At 41.8% G+C, this 24,368-nt stretch overlaps 2 protein-coding genes across 2 annotated transcripts in view; both read right to left on the bottom strand.

Annotated features, from left to right (window-relative positions):
- Positions 1-8,863, bottom strand: part of cubn (cubilin (intrinsic factor-cobalamin receptor)) — a 53,061-nt gene extending 44,198 nt beyond the window's left edge. The window contains exons 1-17 of the mRNA XM_071415069.1: positions 8,313-8,863; positions 7,718-7,844; positions 7,032-7,166; positions 6,765-6,866; positions 6,559-6,662; positions 6,308-6,434; positions 5,407-5,575; positions 4,582-4,713; positions 3,855-3,950; positions 3,301-3,425; positions 2,674-2,860; positions 2,386-2,504; positions 1,864-2,098; positions 1,518-1,699; positions 1,178-1,340; positions 726-916; positions 111-267 (exon numbers count right to left, since the gene is read on the bottom strand). Coding sequence (XP_071271170.1) covers positions 111-267; positions 726-916; positions 1,178-1,340; positions 1,518-1,699; positions 1,864-2,098; positions 2,386-2,504; positions 2,674-2,860; positions 3,301-3,425; positions 3,855-3,950; positions 4,582-4,713; positions 5,407-5,575; positions 6,308-6,434; positions 6,559-6,662; positions 6,765-6,866; positions 7,032-7,166; positions 7,718-7,844; positions 8,313-8,437 — 2,476 coding nt within the window. The 5' untranslated portion in view covers positions 8,438-8,863. The remainder of the gene's footprint in view (positions 1-110; positions 268-725; positions 917-1,177; positions 1,341-1,517; positions 1,700-1,863; positions 2,099-2,385; positions 2,505-2,673; positions 2,861-3,300; positions 3,426-3,854; positions 3,951-4,581; positions 4,714-5,406; positions 5,576-6,307; positions 6,435-6,558; positions 6,663-6,764; positions 6,867-7,031; positions 7,167-7,717; positions 7,845-8,312) is intronic.
- A 131-nt stretch (positions 8,864-8,994) lies between these two features.
- Positions 8,995-24,316, bottom strand: trdmt1 (tRNA aspartic acid methyltransferase 1). The gene is made up of 11 exons (XM_071415071.1): positions 24,148-24,316; positions 23,223-23,332; positions 17,276-17,352; positions 17,078-17,149; positions 16,572-16,637; positions 16,110-16,179; positions 15,932-16,015; positions 15,378-15,709; positions 13,719-13,776; positions 13,338-13,467; positions 8,995-9,367 (listed from the first exon to the last, which is right to left on the bottom strand). Exons 1-11 carry the CDS (start codon positions 24,209-24,211, stop codon positions 9,267-9,269), a joined length of 1,164 nt encoding a protein of 387 aa, XP_071271172.1. The 5' UTR covers positions 24,212-24,316; the 3' UTR covers positions 8,995-9,266.
- Positions 24,317-24,368: the final 52 nt, after the last annotated feature.

Genomic DNA, 24,368 nt, shown 5'->3' with positions numbered 1-24,368 from the left:
GCATATCTGAAGAGCTTGTGGTTTGTCACTGTTGGAGTTTGCCAGTGACAAGACGGTGAAGAGATAGTGTTTTGCCACTGGTGTGGTTAGACAGCGCTTGTGTTTCTCACCGACTTCGTATGTGGCCCTGAACCCGGCCCGGGTGATTGATCCGTCAGACTTGAAGCGGATCCAGAGAGCATTGGAGGAGGACAGGATGGGTGCAGGGATGGCATCGCCACAGTACTTCCCAATCAGAGGGCCTGTCTCTGTGGGACCATCACGGACCTGGGAAACACAACCAGGAGAGTCAAACACGAACAATGTTACGAGGACACAGAGATACAGGTAAACACATCATAGCTAATCCCCCTCCCAGAGACAAAGCACCTTGACACCACCAACAATCTCAATCACAAACACACACATGCACGCACACAGTTTTGTATTGCTATCCTTGTGGGGACCAAAGAATTTATTCCCATCCAAAATATTTTTTCCTTAACCCCAAACCCTTAACCTAACCTAACCATAACCCTAACCTTACCCCCCAAACTCCTAACCCTAAAACTATACCTAACTGTAATGCCTAACCCAAACCTTAATTCTAATCCTAAACCTAACATTTTTCATTGTGGGGACTGGGAAATTGTCCCCAAATGTCTGAATTTCTTTGTTTTACTATCCCTGTGAGGACTTCTGGTACCCACAAGGATAGTTAAACAAAAACACACACACTACTGTACCTCCACATAGTCAAACACACAACCGCTGTGGGACTCCAAGTCCACATGGGTGAAGTTGAGCGAGACAATCTCATTAGCCGGCAGGCGGATGATGTAGACACACTGGCGGTTGTGGGCGTAGTTATTGGGCCAGTTGGGGGAGATGATGATGCCCTCGCTCTCTGTAAAGGTTCCTCCACAACCAGGGTCAGCTAGAACAGAGAGAGCCGGACACATGACCTTCAGTTCTAGAGGGAGATCCTTTAGAATAGCCTAGTCCCAGATCACTTTGGGATGGTTAGCCGACTCCTATGGTCATTTATGGAACGACCATAGGAATGAGCAAAACAGCACAAAGATCTGGGACCAAGAAAAGCTGCATACGACATTGCAAAACATGGAGAATCCTTGTAATAATCCTATCCTTATCAAAGGTCAGTTGTTAACAGTAGTTGATATGACAGATCTCTTACATGGAGAGGTGGTGTATGTGATGTGGAAGCCACGGTCAGAGTTAGAGAAGTCCGAGTGGAACCTTATCCATGCTGCAGGTCCCGTGGTCTGGATTGGGGCGGGAGACACATTGTGGCAGTACTTATCTAGAACCGGATCTTCTGGGAGGAGACCATCCCGAATCTAGAACACAGAACACAGAACCAAGGGCAGACAACCGTTACAGTAACAGACCTAGAACTTTCACAGTTGCGGATGAAAATGAAAAATCTTAATATTCACATAATGTGTGGGGCTATAAATATATATACATATATATTCCATAGCTGAAGGGACATGCTGCCATGGTGCCTGCCTCACCTCCAGGTAGTCATAGTTACAGTCAGGGTGGTTTTCCAGGCTGAGGGTTCCGAAGGCAAAGGTGATGAGCAGGCCGGGGGCCACGTCAACCGTCCAATAGCAGTCGCGGTTGGGAGGGTAGTTGCCGGGATAACCAGGTGAGTTGATGTTACCGTAGGGTTCGGTCAACTCCCCGCCACATACTGGAGGTGGAACAAACAGGTACATATTGCAGTGAGGAGAGGACTGCACATGTGTAACACCTGACTAAGCTATTTCAGGTAGATTGCAAATAATACATTTTGTCTAGGTCTCTTGCTAACACAGACACACACAGGCCCAAGCACACACAAGCACAGGCACACACCTGGTGTCTGTGAGGTCCAGGCCACAGTGAAGCCGCCTGCGTTGACGGAATGGTCAGAGCGGAACCAAAAGTACAATGCATTGTGGGAGCTGAAGAGCTCTGCGGGGGAGCTGGTACCGCAGTACTTCCCTAACTGATAGGCCGAGGCGCTCTCGCCATCGTGGATCTGAAGGAAGTCGAAGTTGCAGTTGGCACTGTTCTCCAGCTCAAAGTGAGGGAAGGTGATCCGCAGAATCTGGGAAGAAATGAACACCACAGTATTAACACAGCATTAAAGAACTGTTCCACTCCTCTTGTACTCACTCATCTTCTATAGCTACTTGGCGTGCACAATGAAAAGAACAAGTGTTCTAAATGTCACAAAAATGCTTATTCCATGGGATACTGCATTACTACTGATGTAACAGCATGGAAGAGCATATGCCAAACTCTTTGTTAGACTGTGAGTCCAGTCTTGTCATGTGTAGTCTGGTCCAGGACCTGCTGCGTGTAAGTGACTGTGTGGCATTAGATTACACCGACCTTGTTGGCGTCTGTTCTGATGACCCAGGCACAGCTGACCTGGTGGTCATACTGGTCACTACCAGGGGTATTGGGGTAGCTGAATGTACCAGCCGGGCCAGTCAGGTAGCCTCCACACACTGACAACACACACACACACACACACAGGTAAGTGAAGCACACAGTACATACACTGTACATACACAGCAAAACTCCCTGAAATAAGTCACTTTCTCTTTATCATTCCATAAAGACACAGATATACATGCAAAGCAGTGACGGCACGAGCACATGCACATGCACACACACCTTGCTGTGCGGTCTGGCAGGTTGGCCCTGTCCACTGGTCAGTGCAGGTACAGGTGAATCCATTGAGTCCATCGTTGCAGGTACCTCCGTTCTGACATGGGTTGCTGGCACACTCATTGACATTCTGGTCACAGTTCACCCCTCCCCAGCCAGGACTACAGGTACACAGATACCCTGTGGAAGTAGGCTGGGGGGGGGGGGGGGGGGGGGATACAGCAAAAATGTTACCAAAACCCAATTATAAACTGGGTTTGTTCAAGCCCTGAATGCTGATTGACTGTCAGCTGTAGTATATCAGTCCGTATACCACGTGTACGACAAAACATGTATTTTTACTGGTCTAACTAGGTTGGTACCCAGTTTATAATAGCAATAAGGCACCTTGGGTGTTTGTGGTATATGGCCAATTTACCACGGCTAAGGGCTGTATCCAGGCACTCCGCATTGTGTCGTGCTTAAGAACAGCCCTTAGCTGTGGTATATTGGCCACATACCACACCCCCTCATGCCTTACTGCTTAAATAATATACTGTATAGATGAAAACTGGACAAATCATAGGTTAAGGAGTAAAATCCTGGTCCTGAGAAACTGTGAAGCTGCTAGAGTCCCATGTAACCCACGCTCACCACACACTGTCCGTTGACACATGGATTGTTGGTCTGACAGATATTGCTGCTCTGGGTGCATCCTGTTGGGCCGTAGCCATTTCCTGTGTAGTCTGGGGGACAGGTGCACACTGGGAGGGTGGAGCCTGGAAGCACAGAGACATGGTCAGGATACTTGATTAACTCACTCATCATAACATTAAAAGACAGAGGTGCATTTACTGGACTGGGTATAAAGATGAGGGAGAATGGATACAGCACGAACAAGGACAATTTGTTAGGGAGATTTGGTTTATTTCTCTAACTACCATGCAACAAAAGTATACTACATTTCCTCCCATAGGTGAATAGGTCATTGATCTCTGGTGTCTCTGGTCTCTCAGCACTCACAGCCTCTACTCATGAGATAGCATCATAATCTAGTCTCCTGGCTGTAACAGTCATTATAGTGGATGTCAGCCATCCGGAGGTGAGAGAGAGCAGAGCTGTCAACGCCTGCTATAATGGCCCTGTCTTATCCTCACGGCCAGTGGTCATTAGGTGCCGTAAAGGTAGGTGTGTGTGTACACGTTTACCTGGAGTGGAAGAGCAGGTAGCAAGGGGGTAGCAGCCTCCATTGTTATTGGCACAGATGTTAGCCTGAGTGCAGGTTCTCCCATCTCCTTCATAGCCTGGATACAGATCAATCAATTAACCAATCAATCCACCAATGAACCAGTGGGTCTATACAGCAGTCAAAAAGCAACATTTTGAATTATAAAAAAGGGCCATAAAATACTGTTGAGCACAATGTCTAATTATGAGAGACAGACAGGGACAGACAGAGGAGAGGTCGACAAAGTGAGATTGAAAAAGAGAGAGACAGAAACTGAGCCAGAGGGGTAGAGAGTATACACACAGAGATCTCTGAATGGGGCTAGCGCGGAACACACTACATAGTCAGGCATCTGCTTTTCATCAGAGCTATATTACTGAAAACTACCAGGAGTCAGCTAGCATCCACCTGCCAGCTGGCATCCGCCGTAACCACGGACAGGAAAACAAGGACAGCTTTCTTCTGTGGTACTCCAAATCCACCAGCTCAGCTTTGACTTTCAAACCAAGGGTTGTGTAAGGACACTCTTACAGTAACCTGACCAAGACCATGTTGGTCTAAATGTTGTGTGTGTGTCACCAAGAGATCAGTTGTAGCAACAGAGAACCTTTTCTAACTCCTAGAGAAATACCAGAAAACAGTACAGAGAGGAAGGTAAAGAAAGTAGAGGATCCAGAAGAGATTCCTCCAGATACAGATATGGGTACCTGGAGGACAGGTTCCACAGTGGAAGGAGCCCATGGTATTGAGACACTGGACCATAGGAGTAGTGGAGCATCCTCCGTTATTAGTGGAACACTCATTCACATCCAGACAGCTGTAGCCGTTGCCCTGCCATCCTGGGGGAATGCACAACAAACAGTGCTAAGGACATTTACTGTAATACAGGAAATCATTGTTTATTACACAGTTAGGCATAGGCATATTATTCAAGGTTACATTCACATTTAGTTTACAGATGCATTGTTTATGGTAATGATATACAAGCAAGCATAACATTTATTCTTTACTGATGCACACACACACACATTATGCACAATAAGCATCACAAAGATCCACACATCTTCACACACAGAACAGCCTGTGTTCCTCTGTAGAGTTCAGTTAATCGCGATGGGGCTGTTCCCAGAGTAAAGAAATAGGACCCAGATCCCTTAATGTCAGAGTATCACCTGAGAGGGGCAGTCCTGCAAGGAGCTAAGGACAGCCGTTTCCAAATGATATTCAATAACGCTCACGAATCGCAAATCTTGTGCTTTCTTGTACTTTCCCAAGTTGAAACCCAGGAAATACAGTAAAGTACAGATTTGCTGGAGCAATGTCTTTGTCTTAAGAAGTACTCTTGTATAACTGAATTTGAGAGCACTTCGACTCAAGATCAAAACATGCTATTTTGGAAGACGGAAGAAGCATCCATCTGGCAACCACATGGAGGTAACCAACTATGTCAGCCATTTTGGGTCAGCAAACATCAGTTTCCTCAGACCTAATGCACAATACCATTGATGATAAGGAAACTGAGCGGCTCTCACCAGCAGGACAGGAGCCACAGTAGAAGGAGCCCTGGGTGTTGTAACAGGTCACAGGGGGGTTGGTGGAGCAAGGCTTCTGGGCAAGGCTACACTCATCCACGTCTGAGATACAGGCCGGGTTGCCGGCTGGGGCCATCCAACCATCATCACAAACACACTTAAACTTGGGCTGGAAGGAAATAACACAACATGGCATGGCCTGGATTAATGTCAACTCCCATGAATAGAATATGTACAGAATGTGTACCGAGCACATTTACATGCACTAGTAGTGAATCACTGATGTGATATGACCTGCGTCATAGAAATACAGTCATTCTAGAGTCATTCTATTTCCATGATGTTCATGGCCTACTGAGCCGAGACTCAATAAGATTAGCAAAGGGCCTTTAAAAAAAAAGAGGATGAAGGCATCTCTGCCTATAAATAATTTAATTGATTCGATATTCAAGGGATAAATGGTTATAGCTACTCCCATGTAAGACCACTGGCACTGTACTACTGGTAATGGATTGGTCCCTACTACTCTAATGCAGGTCTCAGATCTATCATCACTATGAAAAATAAGTGTTTCATTGCTCTAGTCTACTCTAATAAAATTAAATAAACATTAAGGCTATGGTAGCTAGCAGTGCTAAATCTAATCTAGTAATTGCTTTCTTCACAGGGCATTTATCACATTAAACTAATTGTTTGAAGCCAAGGGACCAGGGTGAAGACGTTGGCTGAAATAAATGACCTTGTCTAGACAGTCTTCATTAATTAAATGAAAGTATCTTTGGCTAGTTAAACAGGGCAGGCTACAGCTAAGAAAAAAATTCGGACAGTTCTGTTTTTATACAGATGAGATCCATGAAATCAAATAGGAGACCACCACTGTTGAATGATGATTGACAGTTACCACGTTCGGTGTGATTCTGTCTGCGTCGATGCATGTCCCATGGACACACAGGTCCTGAGCAGCACCCTGACAGTCGTCATAGCGGGTCGTACACAGGGTACCAGACCACTCTGGTGAACAGGCGCAACTGGAAGAGAAATACAACAAGACAGATTCAGTGTGTGTGTGTGTGTGTGTGTGTGTGTGTGTGTGTGTGTGTGTGTGTGTGTGTGTGTGTGTGTGTGTGTGTGTGTGTGTGTGTGTGGCCTCACGTAAAGGATCCAGGGGTGTTGATACAAGTGGCTCCATTCTGACATCCCTGAGAGGTCCCGACAAAGATCTGGCACTCATTCACATCCACAGCACAGATGGAACCCTGCAGACACACAAAACACAATTTAAACAGGAATAACACATATATGCAGCTTTGCGCACACTCCCTCTCTCTCACTCTGTGTCAACTCCAGTGTCCACTTACCCCCCAGTTGCTGGGGCACATGCAGTGAAAAGAGTCCAGCAGGTCTAGACAGGTGGCTCCATTCTGACAGGGATTACTGGTACATGTCTTTCTCTGGACCGTCTTGGAGAGGCAGGGAGAGAAAGAAGGAGAGGATAGAGGCAGAGGAAGGGTGAGAGGAAGAGGGTAAGGGGTTTGGAGTTAGGGAAATTATTATTTGTTATAATAAGAGTAAGATTCATCATACTCAATATGTAACATGTAAGAAGTAGGCCCTACTGTACTTACCTGTTCTAGTGCTGTCACTTTAGTTTCAAGTGATGACACCTTTGTGTTGAGCGTATTGAGTTGGTTAGTGACATCAGGGGACGTTCCACCTCCATTTTGTTTTATAATGTTAATGTCAGCTTCGTTTGTTTTGATCTGAAATTATATGAAGTAAGAAGTAAAGAAGACTTGGTATGGAAGTTGATGTAAAATGTTTCTTCACCATTATTAAATTAATGTTTCTAAAGAGTAATAACCATGCTACAATAAAAGTAGATATTAATACATTTTGATCTTTGGTCAAATGCTGGTTGAATTGCAGAGTCTGCTCTTTCTAAGTTGTTAATGATTCATAGTATCATGTGAAAACACTCGCTTATAGAGATGTTGAGAGACAGAACAAAGTCCTGAACAGATGGAATATTTTGAAGAATTTGCTTTTTGGGCATATTTTCCTAAAGATATTTATGTGAACAAGATAAGTGGATAAGAAAACTAAATCACTTCCCAATGTTCCAATTACCATATCCATGGTGATATCCACCACTTGATCTGATATGATTTCTACAACTTTAGCTGGAAAAAAACAGTAACAAAGATGGATGCCTTTCGAAAAGACGGTACAAAACATGAAAACATTTCTACAAATTGTCTGTCAATGTGAATATGTTTATTCATTTAAGACTTTCTCTCGCGTGTGTGTGTACCTGACTCATCAGCTGAGTGAGGTCCTCATTTCCCACTTTGACACTGCCTGACCCTGAGGTCTGGAAGCGGATCTCTTTGTTATGGGTGGAGAAGACCAGGTGACCGTTCTCTGATACCATGCGTGGCCTAGGAGGACCAGATATTTATTTCAAATTATTCATTTACATGTGAACAGATTTAATGTATCAACATTTTAATTGTATATACACAACACGTACCACTATACAGAAGATATCATATAGCATGTAGGTTAGGTACTAAACGCTGTTAATTTATATTTTTGTGATTTCGATGACAAATGAGCTCATTCTCCAATAGCAATAGATTAAATTCACCCTTTGGAGGTGATGCTTGGTTGAGCTTTGAAGATCAGAGTTGCTTGACTGAAGCGAAAATATTTGCAGATAACTACATTTTTACCCGTTGCAATAATGTAAAGTTTATGTAACAAATTCAATCACTTTAAATAATTATTACATTACACAACTGCTTTTAGCAGACACTGCATTCTTTCAAATTAACAAAAAAAAACTATAACCACAATTCCAACAACCACTGGCCATCACTAAAATCCTCTTTCATCACCAAACTCACTGGTCATTACTGATGTCCCTCTTGCTGCGAGGTCCTTGGGCGGCGTGCTCCCCTTGGTCACACTGTAGTCCAACCAGGAAGAGGAGGCCGAAGAGCAACCAGGAGAGCTGCTGTATCCGAGCCATGCTGAGAGAGTCTGGTCCCTGGACACCCGCTCTTCAGACACTATACTGCCGTACAGACCTGATGTAACACTCTAATGCCTCTAGAAAGGGACAGGGGAGGACAGGGGTGCACTTTGTCCCCACTGGTCTTCTTCTGGAAGCAGGCAATGGCAGCCACATAGAACCATAAAACACCCAAACCTACCCAACGATGAAAGGGGGAGGGGGGGGGGCATTTTAAACACAATTACATACCGGTTATGTCCTTTTATTGGGTGATTGACACGAGCCATCACATGATTTAAGAGATGAATAACCAGAGGTTAGGGATCGGCTGGAGTGAACGTTAGTTAGCTAACAGTAACACATGCAGGGACCTGGCTGTTTGAAGCCTCTTCCTTAGTGTATGGTTCAAATGAGTGTACGGTCCAAAGGAGATGAGGAGCTTCTCTCATCTATGAAAGATTAAAGGTTTTTGAACTTCCTTGATAAACGAGGAAGGCTCAAATCATATTCATAATTACTGCCAAAAAGAAGATCCATCACAATACATACAAGTTGAGAAAATCAGAACAAAATAATGTAACAAAAAACATTTTATTTAATTCAGTTAGCAAAGGCATCTGCAAAGGTTGATTCCATGATTCCAATCTATGTCGTGTAGTACATAATTTACACAGCTTGGTCAATAAATACAGAATGTAACTTGTCCCTCTGGATCAACTGTGGACTGTAGGACAGACAGACTGTGGCTACATTATCTCAGTTATCAAACATAGACTGGAAAACAGTATTTTTCCCAAGGCAGATAGAATTTTTGGTTAGGATACCATGAGTTGTATACACCTGGTTAGGATACCAAGAGTTCTATGAGCCGGGCGACCACATGAACGTTCAGGCTATTCCCCAGGACTCGGTACTGCTGCTTGGTGGAAATGTTCTTTGGGATAGCTGCAAAAAAAAAAAAAATCATTACATCACATATTATCCTTTGAACAAGACTAAACAGATCCTGATTTCCAGGTGTTTTCCCAGTATTGTCAAGAGACTAAACAGTATTATGGGAATATCCATACCTCATTAAAATCCTTAAGAGAGTCTATTGACACTTGTCTAAGTAACATAATGAAAAAACCACCATCAAAATCTGTCAGTTTAAGCTAAAGATATTTGTTTATTATTTGTTTTTGAATGGGCTGCGTCTCAATCCACCAAATCCGCCTATGTCGATCTTCCGCATTTGTGGTGGAAGGTGGCCGAGCTACAGCTGTGTTTGTCAGACCATGAGACATCTCGAAAATCGTTTTTCTCACGAGAACGTCTGTAGCGTCCGAATGGTATGTCCTATAAAAGGCCAAACCTTTGTAGGCCAGGGGTGACTCTCTCCGTTTTGCTCTACGACCCCCACGTGTGATTGGGACTCGTCTGAAGGTAACACATACAAACTAATGGAAGAAGTTTTGAGCCAACAAAAATAAGGGGTTAAATACAGTGCATTCGGAAAGTATTAAGACCCCTTCAATTTTTCCACATTTTGTTACGTTACAGCCTTATTCTGTTTTACCTCAATCTACATACAATACCTCAAAATGACAAAGCAAAAACAGATTGTAGAAATGTTTGTACATTTACTACGCTTAAAAACAGAATTACCTTATTTACATAAGTACTCAGACCCTTTGCTATGAGACTCTAAATTGAGCTCAGGTGCATCCATTTCCATTGATCATCCTTGAGATGTTTCTACAACTTGGAGTCCAAAACATTTCTGCAGCATTGAAGGTCCCCAAGAACACAGGTGTCCAAGACCCTGATGGTTACTCTGACAGAGCTCCAGAGTTCCTCTGTTGAGATGGGAGAACCTTCCAGAAGGACAACCATCTCTGCAGCACTACACCAATCAGGCCTTTATGGTAGAGTGGCCAGACGGAAGCCACTCCTCAGTAAAAGGCACATGACAGCCCACTTGGAGTTTGCCAAAAGGCACCTAAATGACTCTCAGACCATGAGAAACAAGATTGAACTCTTTGGCCTGAGTGCCAAGCATCATGTCTGGAGGAAACCTGGCTCCATCCCTACGGTGGTGGAGCCATCATGCTGTGGGGATGTTTTTCAGCGGCAGGGACTGGGCGACTAGACCTGATCGAAGGAAAGTAACAAAGTACAAAGAGGTCCTTGATAAAAAACCTGCTCCAGAGCGCTTAGGACCTCAGATTTGGGGTGGGGGGGTTCACCTTCCAACAGGACAATGACCCTAAGCAACAGGAAAATGATCCTAAGCACACAGCCAAGACAATGCAGGAGTGGCTTTGGGACAAGTCTAGGAATGTCCTTGAGAGGCCCAGCCAGAGCCCAGACTTAAACCCGATCGAACATCTCTAGACAGACTTGAAAATAGCTGTGCATCGAGCGCAAAGGTGCTTCAACAAAGTACTGAATAAAGGGTCTGAATACTTACAGTAGCAGTCAAAAGTTTGGACACACCTATTCATTCCAGGGTTCTCTTTATTTTTACTATTTTCTACATTGTAGAATAATAGTGAAGACATCAACACCATGAACACATATGGAATCATGTAGTAACCCCAAAAAAGTGTTAAACAAATCAAAATATATTTTAGATTTTTCAAAGTAGCCACCCTTTGCCTTGATGAAAGCTTTGTACACTTTTGGCATTCTCTCAACCAGCTTCATGAGGAATGCTTTTCCAACAGTCTTGAAGGAGTTCCCACATATGCTGAGCACTTGATGGCTTCTTTTCCTTCACTCTGCGGTCCAACTCATCCCAAACCATCCCAATTGGGTTGAGGTCGGGTGACTGTGGAGGCCATGTCATCTGATGCAGCACTCCATCACTCTCCTTCTTGGTCAAATAGCCCTAACACAGCCTGGAGGTGTGTTGGGTCATTGTCCTGTTGAAAAACAAACGATAGTCCCACTAAGCACAAACCAGATGGGGGGGCGTATCAGTGCAGAATGCTGTGGTAGCCATGCTGGTTAAGTGTGCCTATAATTCTAAATAAATCACTGACAGTGTCACCAGCAAAGCACCTCCACACCATCACACTTCCTCCTCTATGCTTCACGGTGGGAACCACGCATGCTGAGATCACCTGTTCAGCTACTCTGCATCTCACAAAGATACGGTGGTTGGAACCAAAAATCTCCAATTTGTACTCATCAGACCAAAGGACAGATTTCCACTGGTCTAATGTCCATTGCTCATGTTTCTTGGCCCAAGTAAGTCTCTTCTTCTTACTGGTGTCCTTTAGTAGTGGTTTCTTTGCAGCAATTCAACTATGAAGGCCTGATTCACACGGTCTCCTCAGAACAGTTGATGTTGAGATGTGTCTGTTACTTGAACTCTGTGAAGCATTTATTTGTGGTGCAATCTGAGGTGCAGAACTTATCCTCTGCAGCAGAGGTAACTCTGGGTCTTCCTTTCCTGTGGCGGTCCTCAGAGCCAGTTTCATCATAGCACTTGATGGTTTTTGCAACTGTACTTTTGACACAAATTTGACTGACCATGTCTTAAAGTAATGATGGACTGTCGTTTCTCTTTGCCTATTTGAGCTGTTCTTGCTATAATATGGACTTGGTCTTTTGCCAAATAGGGATATCTTCTGAATACCACCCCTACCTTGTCACAACACAACTGATTGGCTCAAACACGTTAAGGAAAGAAATACAACAAATTAACAAGGCACACCTGTTAATTTAAATGCATTCCAGGTGACTACCTCATGAAGCTGGTTGAGAGAATTCCAAGAGAGTGCAAAGCTGTCATCAATGCAAAGGATGGCTACTTTGAAGAATCTCAAATACATAAAATAGATTTAGATTTGTTTAACAGTTTTGGTTACTACATGATTACATGGGTTTTATATTTCATAGTTGTGTTGTCTTCACTATTATTCTACAATGTAGAAAATAGTAAAAAATAAAGAAAAACCCTGGAATGAGTAGGTGTCCAAACTTTTGACTGGTACTGCATGTAAATGTTATATATTTCCGGTTATTAATTTTTAATACATTTGCAAACATTTAGCAAAAACAGGTTTTGGCTTTGTCATTATGGGGTATTGTGAGTAGATTGAGGGGGGGGGGGGGGGGGGGGGGAATTTAATCAATTTTAGAATAATGCTTTAACGTAACAAATGTGGAAAAGTCAAGGGGTCGGAATACTTTCCAAATGCACTGTATGTGTACAAATTAAATTGTATATTTCCTGAGCCTTCTTATATCTCCTAGGTATAGGACAGACACTTCAAAACCTTATTCCTTATGACTTATTTTTCGACTGTCATTTTCTTTGCCATTTATGAATGTCTTAGTCGATGCGTTTCTATAGTAGTAAAGGCCAAATTCTATATCTTAACCCAAACAAACATATCTATATATATTTTTTTATACCTAAAGGGGTCCAACAATTAAATGATCCATGATATGACCACCTTAAAACAACTCCATATGTTAGCTTAGTATTAAGATCCCTTCTTTTGTCATCCCATTAGCCCTCAGGCCCTTACTCTCTGGTCTCTCTCATCGTGTTACCTTGGCCTGCTTCCTATGACCTCTACTCTCTAATTATATCACCCACCCAGAAAGCTCCTTACGCTAAAACCTTTGCACAGAAAAACACAGCAGCTAACTAGGCTTAGCACTCACCGTAACTAACCTGGTTACATGGAGCAAACTACCAAGTGCATAAGACTAGGCATTAGCTGTGACGACAATAAACTAATTAACTACTGTAGGCTAGTTTTAATTTCATCGCTTTGTGTAAGGTCCTCACATGGCCTACAGTATAAGGCCTATGATTTACGGAGTTTTGTACTGCATTTGATTGGACATATTCTTGATTAACTAACTAATCAAATAGAGGTCTTATGTTTTTGGCTAATGGGTGGGTATGACTCACTGAAGTGCTTGGGGAAGCCCATGAGGTTGGCTATCTCTCTGGGGGAGAAGTAGCGGAGCTTCAACCTGGACAGCTGCTGCAGTTTCTCCTCGTCAGACAGACGCTCCGGAGATTTAAATGCTGCTTCCATCTGAGGGGAAACGCAAAACAAAGAATAAATCTGTCAGGGCAGAGCTCACCCTGTTCTCCTAGGCACATGCAACACTCTGCTCGCTTCTGCTTCCTGTCACGTTAAATGTACACATTGAGACAGGTAATGGAGCAGCTAGGCAGGTCTAAGACCTACTAGACATTGCGAGGGTGGACGTATCCATAAGCTGGCTAAGTGATCTTGTAGAAGACACGTGTGGCTCGTGTAAGGTTGTAAGGTCAAAAACCTACATCTGTTTCCATACAGGACTGAAGCACAGAGCCTGTTCCCTCAACGTAGTGTCCATAGCTGTGGAAAAATAGGGGACACAAAATCAGCAAATACTAAAGTTTACACAAGAACGATACCAACACATGGAAAACATGTAGGGTAAAATGCATGTTATACCAGGCTAGATTAGGTGAGAGAGTATGATGTAAAGCTGTGCTACTCTACACTGTTATTCTGCCACTGAAATCCTTCGGCGGGCCGCCTAAGTGCAAACAGTGTGAAATAAATATATCCAGTGCCTTCGGAAAGTATTCAGACCCCTTGACTTTTTCCACATTTTGTTAGGTTACAGCCTTATTCTAAAATGTATGAAATTGTTTTCCCCCCCCTCAATCTAAATAAAATCTGCACACAATACCCCATAATAAAAAAGCAAAAACTGTTTTTGACATTTTTGTTAATTTATTCAAAATTAAAAACGGAAATATGACATTTACATAAGTTTTCAGACCGTTTACTCAGTACTTTGTTGAAGCACCTTTGGCAGCGATTACAGCCTCGATTCTTCTTGGGTATGACGCTACAAGCTTGGCACACCTGTATTTGGGAAGTTTCTCCCATTCTTCTCTGCAGATCCTCTCAAGCTCTGTCAGGTACAGTATGATGAGGAGTGTTGCTGCACAGCTATTTTCAGGTCTCTCCAGAGATGTTCGATCGGTTTAAAAAAATCTTTTTCGCTTTGTCATTAAGTGGTATTGTGTGTAGATTGCTGAGGATATGTATTTATTTAATACATTTCACAATAAGGCTGTAACGTAACAAAATGTGGAAAAACGCAAAGGGTCTGAATACTTTCCGAAGGCACTGTATATATATTTTTAAAAATTAAATATTATTAGAATAATGGGGATGGAAAAACGCTTTCAGTGTAAATTTAAAATGACTAAAACCAGATATGAAGTATATAGAAGATAATGGACCTGTATATTTTTTAAAAATAATATAATCTTTGAAAACTAACAATTACCTAAATAAAAGCTAGACAGTCAGGGAGAATTGAAAATTCCCATTTCCCAGAAATGAATTTAGCAGTATAGATTTTGTTATGTTTGAGCAAATGTACACAGCATTAGCCATGGCAAAATGCATAGAACTGCAGGAAATTAGCTTTAGCGGTAGACTCAGCGAAATGACATTGCCACAAGCAGCACTGCAGATATTGAGATGAGTGAGATTTATGTGTACGGGTTCGCTTCACACTTACAGAGTGGGAGCCACGAGACCAAAACCGGAGAAGTTGAGCCTCGCACAACGCTCTTTGTTGTTGCGGAAATTGACCCACTATGCTGTTTACTTTCTACATCTACGTCATATCACTAAGTCTACCTTTAAAACTGCAACATTTTCTCTCAGCTCCATAGCAGACTATGTCGAATTGCAGGAAATTCCTTTAAAGCTGTAAAAATGTCTCTCAGCTCTATTGAGAAATGTTTTGAAATGCAGGAAATTAAGCTTAAAAATTCCTAAACGTCACTACAACGCCAAGATGGGGGCCTCTAAAACGTTCTCTGAAATTCAGCTGCACCGACAGGCTTGCCCCCGCCCACCACTTAAAGCCCTTTTTGATCCAGGAAAAAAACCCTACTGCGTCTATGCTTCAGTGCAGCTTGATGCCATACCCTTTGGTGAAGCAGACAGATCTCCTGCAGGTGGGCCTGACTATATCCATGAGCAGAGCGTAGCGCAGCAAGGTCTTCGGGGGAAGGAGGTACTGCTCCATCTCCCTTTCTCCCTGGTCCTCCAGGTAGACCCTGATCTGTCTGAGGGACTGGTCTCTGTTCTGACTGCTCTTCCTCTCAGCATCCTGAGCCCGCTCCAGCTTGTACAGGATACCACCTTCATCTTCCTTGTGATCTTCCTCTTGGTAGGTGGTTGTAGTGGGACTAGGTGAGATTGGAGAACTGGGCTCAAATAAGACCTTGTCTGCGGGGTGCGGAAAACCTTCCTGGATCTGGTCATGGGAGGAAATAAGTTTACCTCACATTGTTTACTTGGTTGTGACAAAGACATAAAACCAGGATGTTGTCTACAAAATGTATATGAAGACAATGTTGCCCACAAAGTGTATGGAGCTACTGTCTTTCAGGAATGCAAAGTAGACATCATTACATGTAGTTAGGTACATCCTATCCAAAACATAATACAGATTGATGTTAAGGTGACCGGGCCCCACCTCTGAAGTGGTGTGGAAGGAGAAAGATCCTGGTGGTGCTTTGGCAATCAAGAAATACCGGAGTCTGGAATTGGGCATCCCCAGCTGTGAACAGAGATAGACAGAATGAAGATGTGTAAGCTCACTATGCTGCTCATCATTTTAGTGTAAGCAAATGTAAAGAAAGGTGACGTCTTACACATGTAGGAGAAACCATGAGCTCCTGATAGTTGAATCCACATTCCTTTAGCGTTTTCACCAAAGAGTCTCTAGGCAGAGTAGAAAAACTATTCAGACATCACTCTTGGCATACCTTTTGCCATCTCACAGACAATGTAAGATCATATTTTTTTTACAAGACTGTAGTAAATGCACTGTACATGACAGTTGAAAAGTAAAGGGGCTTTAGAGAAATTATGTGGTAACCAAAATCGAAAAAAATTGCATTTAGCTGAAACATGTATAGGCCTACAGGACTTAGTAGAGAAGTGGGCTCTCTGGTGCTCAGAGAAAGTTTTGTACACTGATCTGATCCACAGCGACAGAGAAAGGCTAAACACACAGCCTGTCCCGGGACCCCATTGGCCACCAACAGGGTAACCGTGGCGACCTTCCAGATAAATAATTTTCTCTAGACGGGGACTCCCGTCTCCATGGTTACCTGGCGGAGGACGTCTCAAAGCCTTTCACGTTCTCCAGCAGAATGAAGCGTGGCAACTTGATGAGCCTACAGGGAAAGATGAGGGTCAAACCACACAGCATGTATTTATTCATTAAAAAAAATTGACATAATTCAGAGAGGTGAATTCATATTGATGCTAATATTATTACACTCTGAATGTGCAATATGCAACAGGATATTATTACATCAGTCTATCTATGAACAGAATGTAATGAGTAAGAAAAGGACATGGTCACGATGGTGTCGAACAATGGTTTCAGTGACCAGAAACTGAATCAATGACTCCAGAAATAGCTACTAGCTAGGCAACAAAGAGGGGAAACTGAGTAACTACAGTGGAGGAAAAGAATGAATGAACTTCAATCCTATGGCTAGAAATAGTACAAAACAGAGTAGGCCTATTAGCTACCTATAAAACAAACAAGGCCTTGGAGAGAGAGACCAAGTGGGAAGATGAATAGGGAGTGTAAATGTATGTGTCTAACCTTGGTAGAAGGTCCAGGATGTAGAGAAAGCTCTTGGTTCTGGGGTCAGATATGTCACCTTGTAACCCAATCCTACAGAGAGGAAGACGATTGCAGTGTCCCTTCATCAACACATCTATGAACTAACGGAGATTATCTGTAAATGCTAACACCAGATCATAGGCACATGTGTACACACACACACACACAGGCACATACCTAGTGAAAGGTTGGCATGGAGGGCTCATCAAGATCATATCAAACGCCAATTTGTTGAAATCATCCAATGTCATTCCCTGAAACCAAACAAAAATACTTTGATTGAAGCTACACAAAATGACAGATAAAAATAAATAAAAAATTGATAAACAGCATTTCATCTTCTACTCAAAGCTGTGATTGTGCTATGGAATTATGACTGATTGACAGCTTTCTATGTAAGCCATAGCTACTGTATATAAGACTGTGATTATGAAAGCAACTATATATATATATATATATATATATATATATTACACACAGTTGAAGTCGGAAGTTTACATACACCTTAGCCAAATGCATTTAAACTCAGTTTTTCACAATTCCTGACATTTAATCCTAGTAAAAATTCCCTGTCTTAGGTCAGTTAGGATCACCACTTGATTTTAAGAATGTGAAATGTCAGAATAATAGAGAAAATTATTTATTTCATCACATTCCCAGTGGGTCAGAAGTTTACATACACTCAATTAGTATTTGGTAGCATTGCCTTTAAATTGTTTTACTTGGGTCAAACGTTTTGGGTAGCCTTCAAAAACCTTCCCACAATAAGTTGGGTGAAATTTGGCCCATTCCTCCTGACAGAGCTGGTGTAACTGAGTCAGGTTTGTAGGCCTCCTTGCTCGCACACACTTTTTCAGTTCTGCCCACAAATTTTCTATAGGGTTGAGGTCAGGGCTTTGTGATGGCCACTCCAATACCTTGACTTTGTTGCAAGTATGCTTGGGGTCATTGTCCATTTGGAAGACCCATTTGCGACCAAGCTTTACCAACTGATGTCTTGAGATGTTGCTTCAATATATCCACATAATTTTCCCTCCTCATGATGCTATCTATTTTGTGAAGTGCACCAGTCCCTCCTGCAGCAAAGCACCCCCACAACATCCCCCCGTGCTTCACGGTTGGGATGGTGTTCTTCGGCTTGCAAGCCTCCCCCTTTTTTCTCCAAACACAACGATGGTCATTATGGCCAAAAAGTTATATTTTTGTTTCATCAGACAAGAGGACCTTTCTCCAAAAATTACGATCTTTGTCCCCATGTGCAGTTGCAAACTGTAGTCTTGCTTTTTTATGCCGGTTTTGGAGCAGTGGCTTCTTCCTTGCTGAGCGGCCTTTCAGGTTATGTCGATATAGGACTCGTTTTACTGTGGATATAGATACTTTTGTACCTGTTTCCTCCAGCATATTCACAAGGTCCTTTGCTGTTGTTCTGGGATTGATTTGCACTTTTCGCACACAAGTAAGTTCATATCTAGGAGACAGAAGGCGTCTCCTTCCTGAGCGGTATGACGGCTGCGTGGTCCCATGGTGTTTATACTTGCGTACTATTGTTTGTACCGATGAGCGTGGTGCCTTCAGGCATTTGGAAATTGCTCCCAAGGATGAACCAGACTTGTGGAGGTCTACAATTTCTTTGAGGACTTGACTGATTTCTTTAGATTTCCCCATGATATCAAACAAAGAGGCACTGAGTTTGAAGGTAGACCTTGAAATACATCCACAGGTACACCTACAATTGACTCAAATGATGTCAATTAGCCTATCAGAAGCTTCTAAAGCCATGACATAATTTTCTGGAATTTTCAAAGCTGATTAAAGGCAGAGTCAACTTAGTGTATGTAAACTTCTGACCCACTGGAATTGTGATACAGTAAATTATAAGTGAAATAATCTGTCTGTAAACAATTGTTGGAAAAATTACTTGTGTCATGCATGGCTTGCCAAAACTACAGTTTGTTAACAAGAAGTTTGTGGAATGGTTGAAAAACGAGTTTTAATGACTCCAACCTAAGTGTATGTAAACTTCCGACTTCAACTGAATGTATGTATGTATAAAACATTAAGAACACCATCCTAATATTGAGTTGCACCCCCCTTTTACCCTCAGAACACCCTCAATTCATCAGGACATGGACTCTATAAGGCGTTGAAAGCTTTCCACAGGGATGCCGGCCCATGTTGACTCACAGTTGTATCAAGTTGGCTGGATGTCCTTTGGATGGTGGTCAGTCTATGTCATGAAACCTACCCAGTGTAAGTCTATGTGTAACCATTAACTCTCAGTGGTATGCCCATAACATTCATCTCTATTTTTACAACCAATAAAAGATTTGGTAACATCATACTAAAAACCTGCAGGTATAGTGCTGTTTAATGTGTTATAAGCATGCAGGCTTATGAGCCTTTCTATTGTCATCAGGTAAGGTTATGTCCCTTGATTTAAGACACTACAACAACATCATTTCCATTTATTTCTGGGCAATTCTATGGAAAGGGAAGCAGGCCTAGTCACTTTAAAAGCATGCATGCCAAACAGGAAACATTGATTAACAAACCATACAACTCTATGCAAAATGACTGGGCCTACTTTGAAACTGTACACAGTAAATGCAGATGCAAAGTTTGGTAACAGAATTACGGTAAAATCTCCTTAAATGTTATTCTGTTACCAAACTTTGTATCTGCACATTTATTCCTGTAAATCCAGGCTGTATCACAACTGGCCGTGATTGGGAGTCCTATAGGACGGAGCACAGTTGGCCCAGTGTCGTCCGGGTTTGGCAGTCATTGTAAATAAGAATTTGTTCTTAACTGACTTGCCTAGTTAAATAAAAAGGTGTGTGTGTGTGTGTGTGTGTGTGTGTGTGTGTGTGTGTGTGTGTGTGTGTGTGTGTGTGTGTGTGTGTGTGTGTGTGTGTGTGTGTATATAAATACACACACACACACACACACACACACACATACACTCAAAAGTTTGGGGTCACTTAGAAATGTCATTGTTTTTGGAGAAAAAAAAGCTATTTTTTTGTCCATTAAAATAACATAAAATTGATCAGAAATACAGTGTCGACATTAGTCATTTACAACATTAACATTGTAGCTGGAAACTGATGGTTTTTAATAGAATATCTACATAGGCGTACAGAGGCCAATTATCAGCAACCATCACTCCTGTGTTCCAATGGCACGTTGTGTGAGCTAATCCAAGTTTATCATTTTAAAAGGCTAATTGATCATTAGAAAACCCTTTTGCAATTATGTTAGCACAGCTGAAAACTGTTGTCCTGATTAAAGAAGCAATAAAACTGGCCTTCTTTAGACCAGTTGAGTACCCGCAAAAGACCAGTCTCAACGTCAACAGTGAAGAGGCGTCTCCAGGATGCTGGCCTTCTAGGCAGAGTTGCAAAGAAAAGGTAATATCTCAGGCTGGCCAATAATCTTTTCTTTTTAAGATGGGCAAAAGAACACAGACACTGGACAGAGGAACTCTGCCTAGAAGGCCAGCATCCCGGAGTCGCCTCTTCACCGTTGACGTTGAGACTGGTGTTTTGCGGGTAGTATTTAATGAATCTGACAGTTTAGGACTTGTGAGGCGTCTGTTTCTCAAACTAGACACTCTAATGTTCTTGTCCTCTTACTCAGTTGTGCACCGGGGCCTCTCACTCCTCTTTCTATTCTGGTTAGAGAGTTTCTTTCAAAAACAAGGACATTTCTAAGTGACCCCAAACTTTTGAACGGTAGTGTATATAAAAAAATAAATACACTAAATAAATAAATAAAAATTTGTTTTGGTAAAATGTGTTAAAAATAGTAATTGTGCATAGAGTTCTATGGTTTGTTAAACTTTAAAATCAATGTTTTTTGTTTGGTATATATTTTAAAGTGAAAAACAAAAACAAAGTCTCAGCATAATTCCGTTACCATGGAATTGCCCTTCTGCTTTCACTGAAACTCTGGGCTAATTTGAAGAGTGACCCATAGACCTATAAAAGCATGAATATTCTATCCTGTCAGGAACACAGTGCAAGTTGTGCATCATGTCTGACTGGATGCTGACAGAGCAGACAACCTTTACCCCTCACTTAGCCTGCTCCTCAGTTACTAAATTACCTCAAACAGCCTATTAAAAACACAAGTCATGGGATTATGTGGTGAAAAGATAAACAAATACATCCTAGACTATGCAACACTAAAGGAGTAGGCCCTATCTCTCAATGGGTCATCCACCAAGTCAGTGCCTTTTGAGAAATTTTGAAAACTTTGGATTTCACATAGTTTTTACATTCTGTCATAAAGAGCACAATTTAATAAAAAAAACATGTTTTCCCATCTCAAGAGGTTAAATAAAGAATGACTATAGTAAGTGCCAAATAAAGTAATAAGGTTGACGATTTCCTCAAATCAGCCATAAATCCCCTTGTGACAGGGGGAATGGAAGGTTGGGCAGGAAGTGGCAATTGAATGCAAGCTTCACAAAGAAATGTAATTGTTAAAACATTTCTAGCCTGTATCTATGCGCAACATGGTTGAAGTGTAATGCTTGACCTGCTGAGTTTTCCAGTACAAAACAGCAAACACCAAAAAGAATAGAACCAGCTCACCTGCTTTTACACTATGATTCGAGTATTAAATGATCAATGTTTCTTTATCATTTTATTTTTTCAAGGAATAGTTTCCATAGTAAAAAGAGAGTTCAGTTCACGTAACAGGGTTGGCCTTAAAATTAGGGACAGAAGTAAATTAATCAGTAGGCTAACCACATGAAATAGGCTAAATATGAATCTTCATAAATGACTGTCAAAACATCAAAATAACCACAGCTTTACAATGATGTTGAAAACATGGAGAAATGTTAGGGTTAAGTGGGTTCAAATCTTCCTAGTAGTAACAGAGGGTGCACAGAGGGACATGTCAAAATGCGGAATTTTGACACTTTAGTAAATCTATATTTATATTAACAATCTGATTGAATTATGGTCTAGATTAAAAAGGGCACTTCATTTAATATAACATGCTTTTAAAATGCAATATTTGTGCACAATTTCTAGTTAAAATATAAAATGGACACAAAAGGCATTCATTTTGTGGTATGCCCCCACAATTAATAAAGCATATTTATCCAAATTAACAATATTGTGTCAATAACAGCTACTCTTGTATAAGGACTAGACTAATTGACAAGAATTCCATGTTGGTTTCTACTATCCAGGTCAACGATCACTTAAACTCATCTAAGAATAGTAACACTGAAATTACTGAATTATCTACACGTGTCAGCAAAGTGCTTCCTTTTGAAACGAAGACAAAATTTAGAAGGTTAAAGCTTAAAAGAAATTTTCCGGAACTTTGGCGACTACTAAGTATTTTTTTAAACCTCCCGCTTTGGGCTGGATGTGTCAATGTGTAGTTCATAATTTATGAGCAGAATTACTGTCTTGCCTTAATTAGCCACATAAACCCTAGTTTGAAAGTGACTACTTTTCTGGAAGCTGTGCCATTTTCCCTACATTTTGTCTGGGCTAATTTGAAGAGAGTGACACATAGACCTATAACTGCTTGACTATTCTATATTATTAGGAAGACAGTGCAAGTTGTGCATTATGACTGACTGGATGCTGACAGAGCAGACAACCCTACATTTTCCCCCATGTGGGCCAGCCCCCTAGCGATTCAAATTCTAGCCAATGAACATCAGTCCCTCACCATTTGAGTGACCGCTAGCAAGATGCACACAGCAGAGCGAGCGAGAGAGAGTATTGATGAGGTGCACATATGTGAAGTAGTACACAATATTCAGGGACCACTTTTGGCTCGTGAGGCTACTTTCAGAACTATTGGCTAAAAAGTATACAAATGTACCGGATAATCTCTTTAACCTAAAATCGCTGGTTGTTTGAGAGACTTTAGTAAGACTTTTCATATCCTTTAATTTTAGTCTTGGTACTTTGAATGTCTGAATGTCTCTCAAAGTACATGTGTATGTGACTTAACATGAGCTGACAATTTCAGTTAAATTGTTTATTTCCTTTGGTTAAGTATTCCCCTGAAGTGTAGCCTGTTGGTTGAGAATGCAGTATGGCAACTCTTGTGAACCCAGGACCTCATTGACAGGTCTAAGAGTGCTCACCTCTATGGTCTTGGGAAGTAAAGGAGTGTTGGGGAAGTTGTGTTTGTAGATCTCATTGGCTGTGGTGTTCACATCCACTGCAGCTACCACCTTTGCTGCCACACCACTCTCTGCACAGAGAAAGAAATAGGAGTGTAAATCAACATGAAACTGACTTGTCTAGTTAAATAAAGGTTAAATAAAAAAAATAAAAAAAAAAAGATGGGACAGCTAACTTACAACAGTAGGCACTAAGGTCTAGTGGTTTGCTGATGAGTTTGGTAATCTAACGATCAACAGGTATTGTCCCATAGACTTTATGAATACCGACAGTGACACCTGTTGAAAGCCGAAGCATGACAGGCTGCGTCAACCTTCGGATTCCAAATTAACGTCACCGCCTGAGCAAAGTGTACACTCGTTCACTTCCTTTCACTGAATTGAAAGGGAATGACTGGTTTAAGAAATATGGTAGAAATTCCCGCTAGCCATGTTTCCACTAACGAAGTAAACTCCACAGTTGAAACTTCTTTCACCGTGGAGTGGAGTTTAGTCCACTATGCCTCCTCCAATCCAATGCTTTAAGATTTGTGGGGAGTAGTGAACACTTCAAGAAAAATTTGCTTTATTGGAATTAAAAAGGGTTAGTTGGCTGGACAGGTGCTATTAACCTTGGTAAATTGAGCATGAGCGAAAGTTGGGGTAAATTAACGAGATTTACTAGGCGAGAAGCTAACTACAAATCAATTTCCAGTCATCTTTGCAAACAATAACTTAGTATTTGCTCTCCAATTAAGAACAAGGTAACGCTAGCTAGCTATCAACAGTAAGAAAACCATCTACTTGCTACCGTTAGCGGACGCGGCTAGCCACTTTATAGCATGCTTGGACACAAAAAGACAGTCAGACTCACAAGTGACTAGCTACATATTTCACATAACGTTACCTGTTAATGCATAATGCATTCCTCCGATCCCGCTGTACAATTCTAGTACTCTGAGGTTTTCCATGTTTGGTCCCTAGTTGAGCTATCTAGGTTTGACAGCATACACATTGTAAACAAGATAACGCATTACTGGTGCGTTTCCGATCAGAGTAGAGTACTAAAAGAAAGGTTCCGGATATTAAAGTTCCGCAGGCGCACTTAAATGCGTACTATGGAATTTG

The sequence above is a fragment of the Salvelinus alpinus genome, chromosome 8 (assembly GCF_045679555.1).
Source record: "Salvelinus alpinus chromosome 8, SLU_Salpinus.1, whole genome shotgun sequence".
NCBI classification, from domain to species: domain Eukaryota; kingdom Metazoa; phylum Chordata; class Actinopteri; order Salmoniformes; family Salmonidae; genus Salvelinus; species Salvelinus alpinus.
Note: the sequence above shows the minus strand (reverse complement) of the source record. Positions and strands in the feature narration are given on the sequence as shown.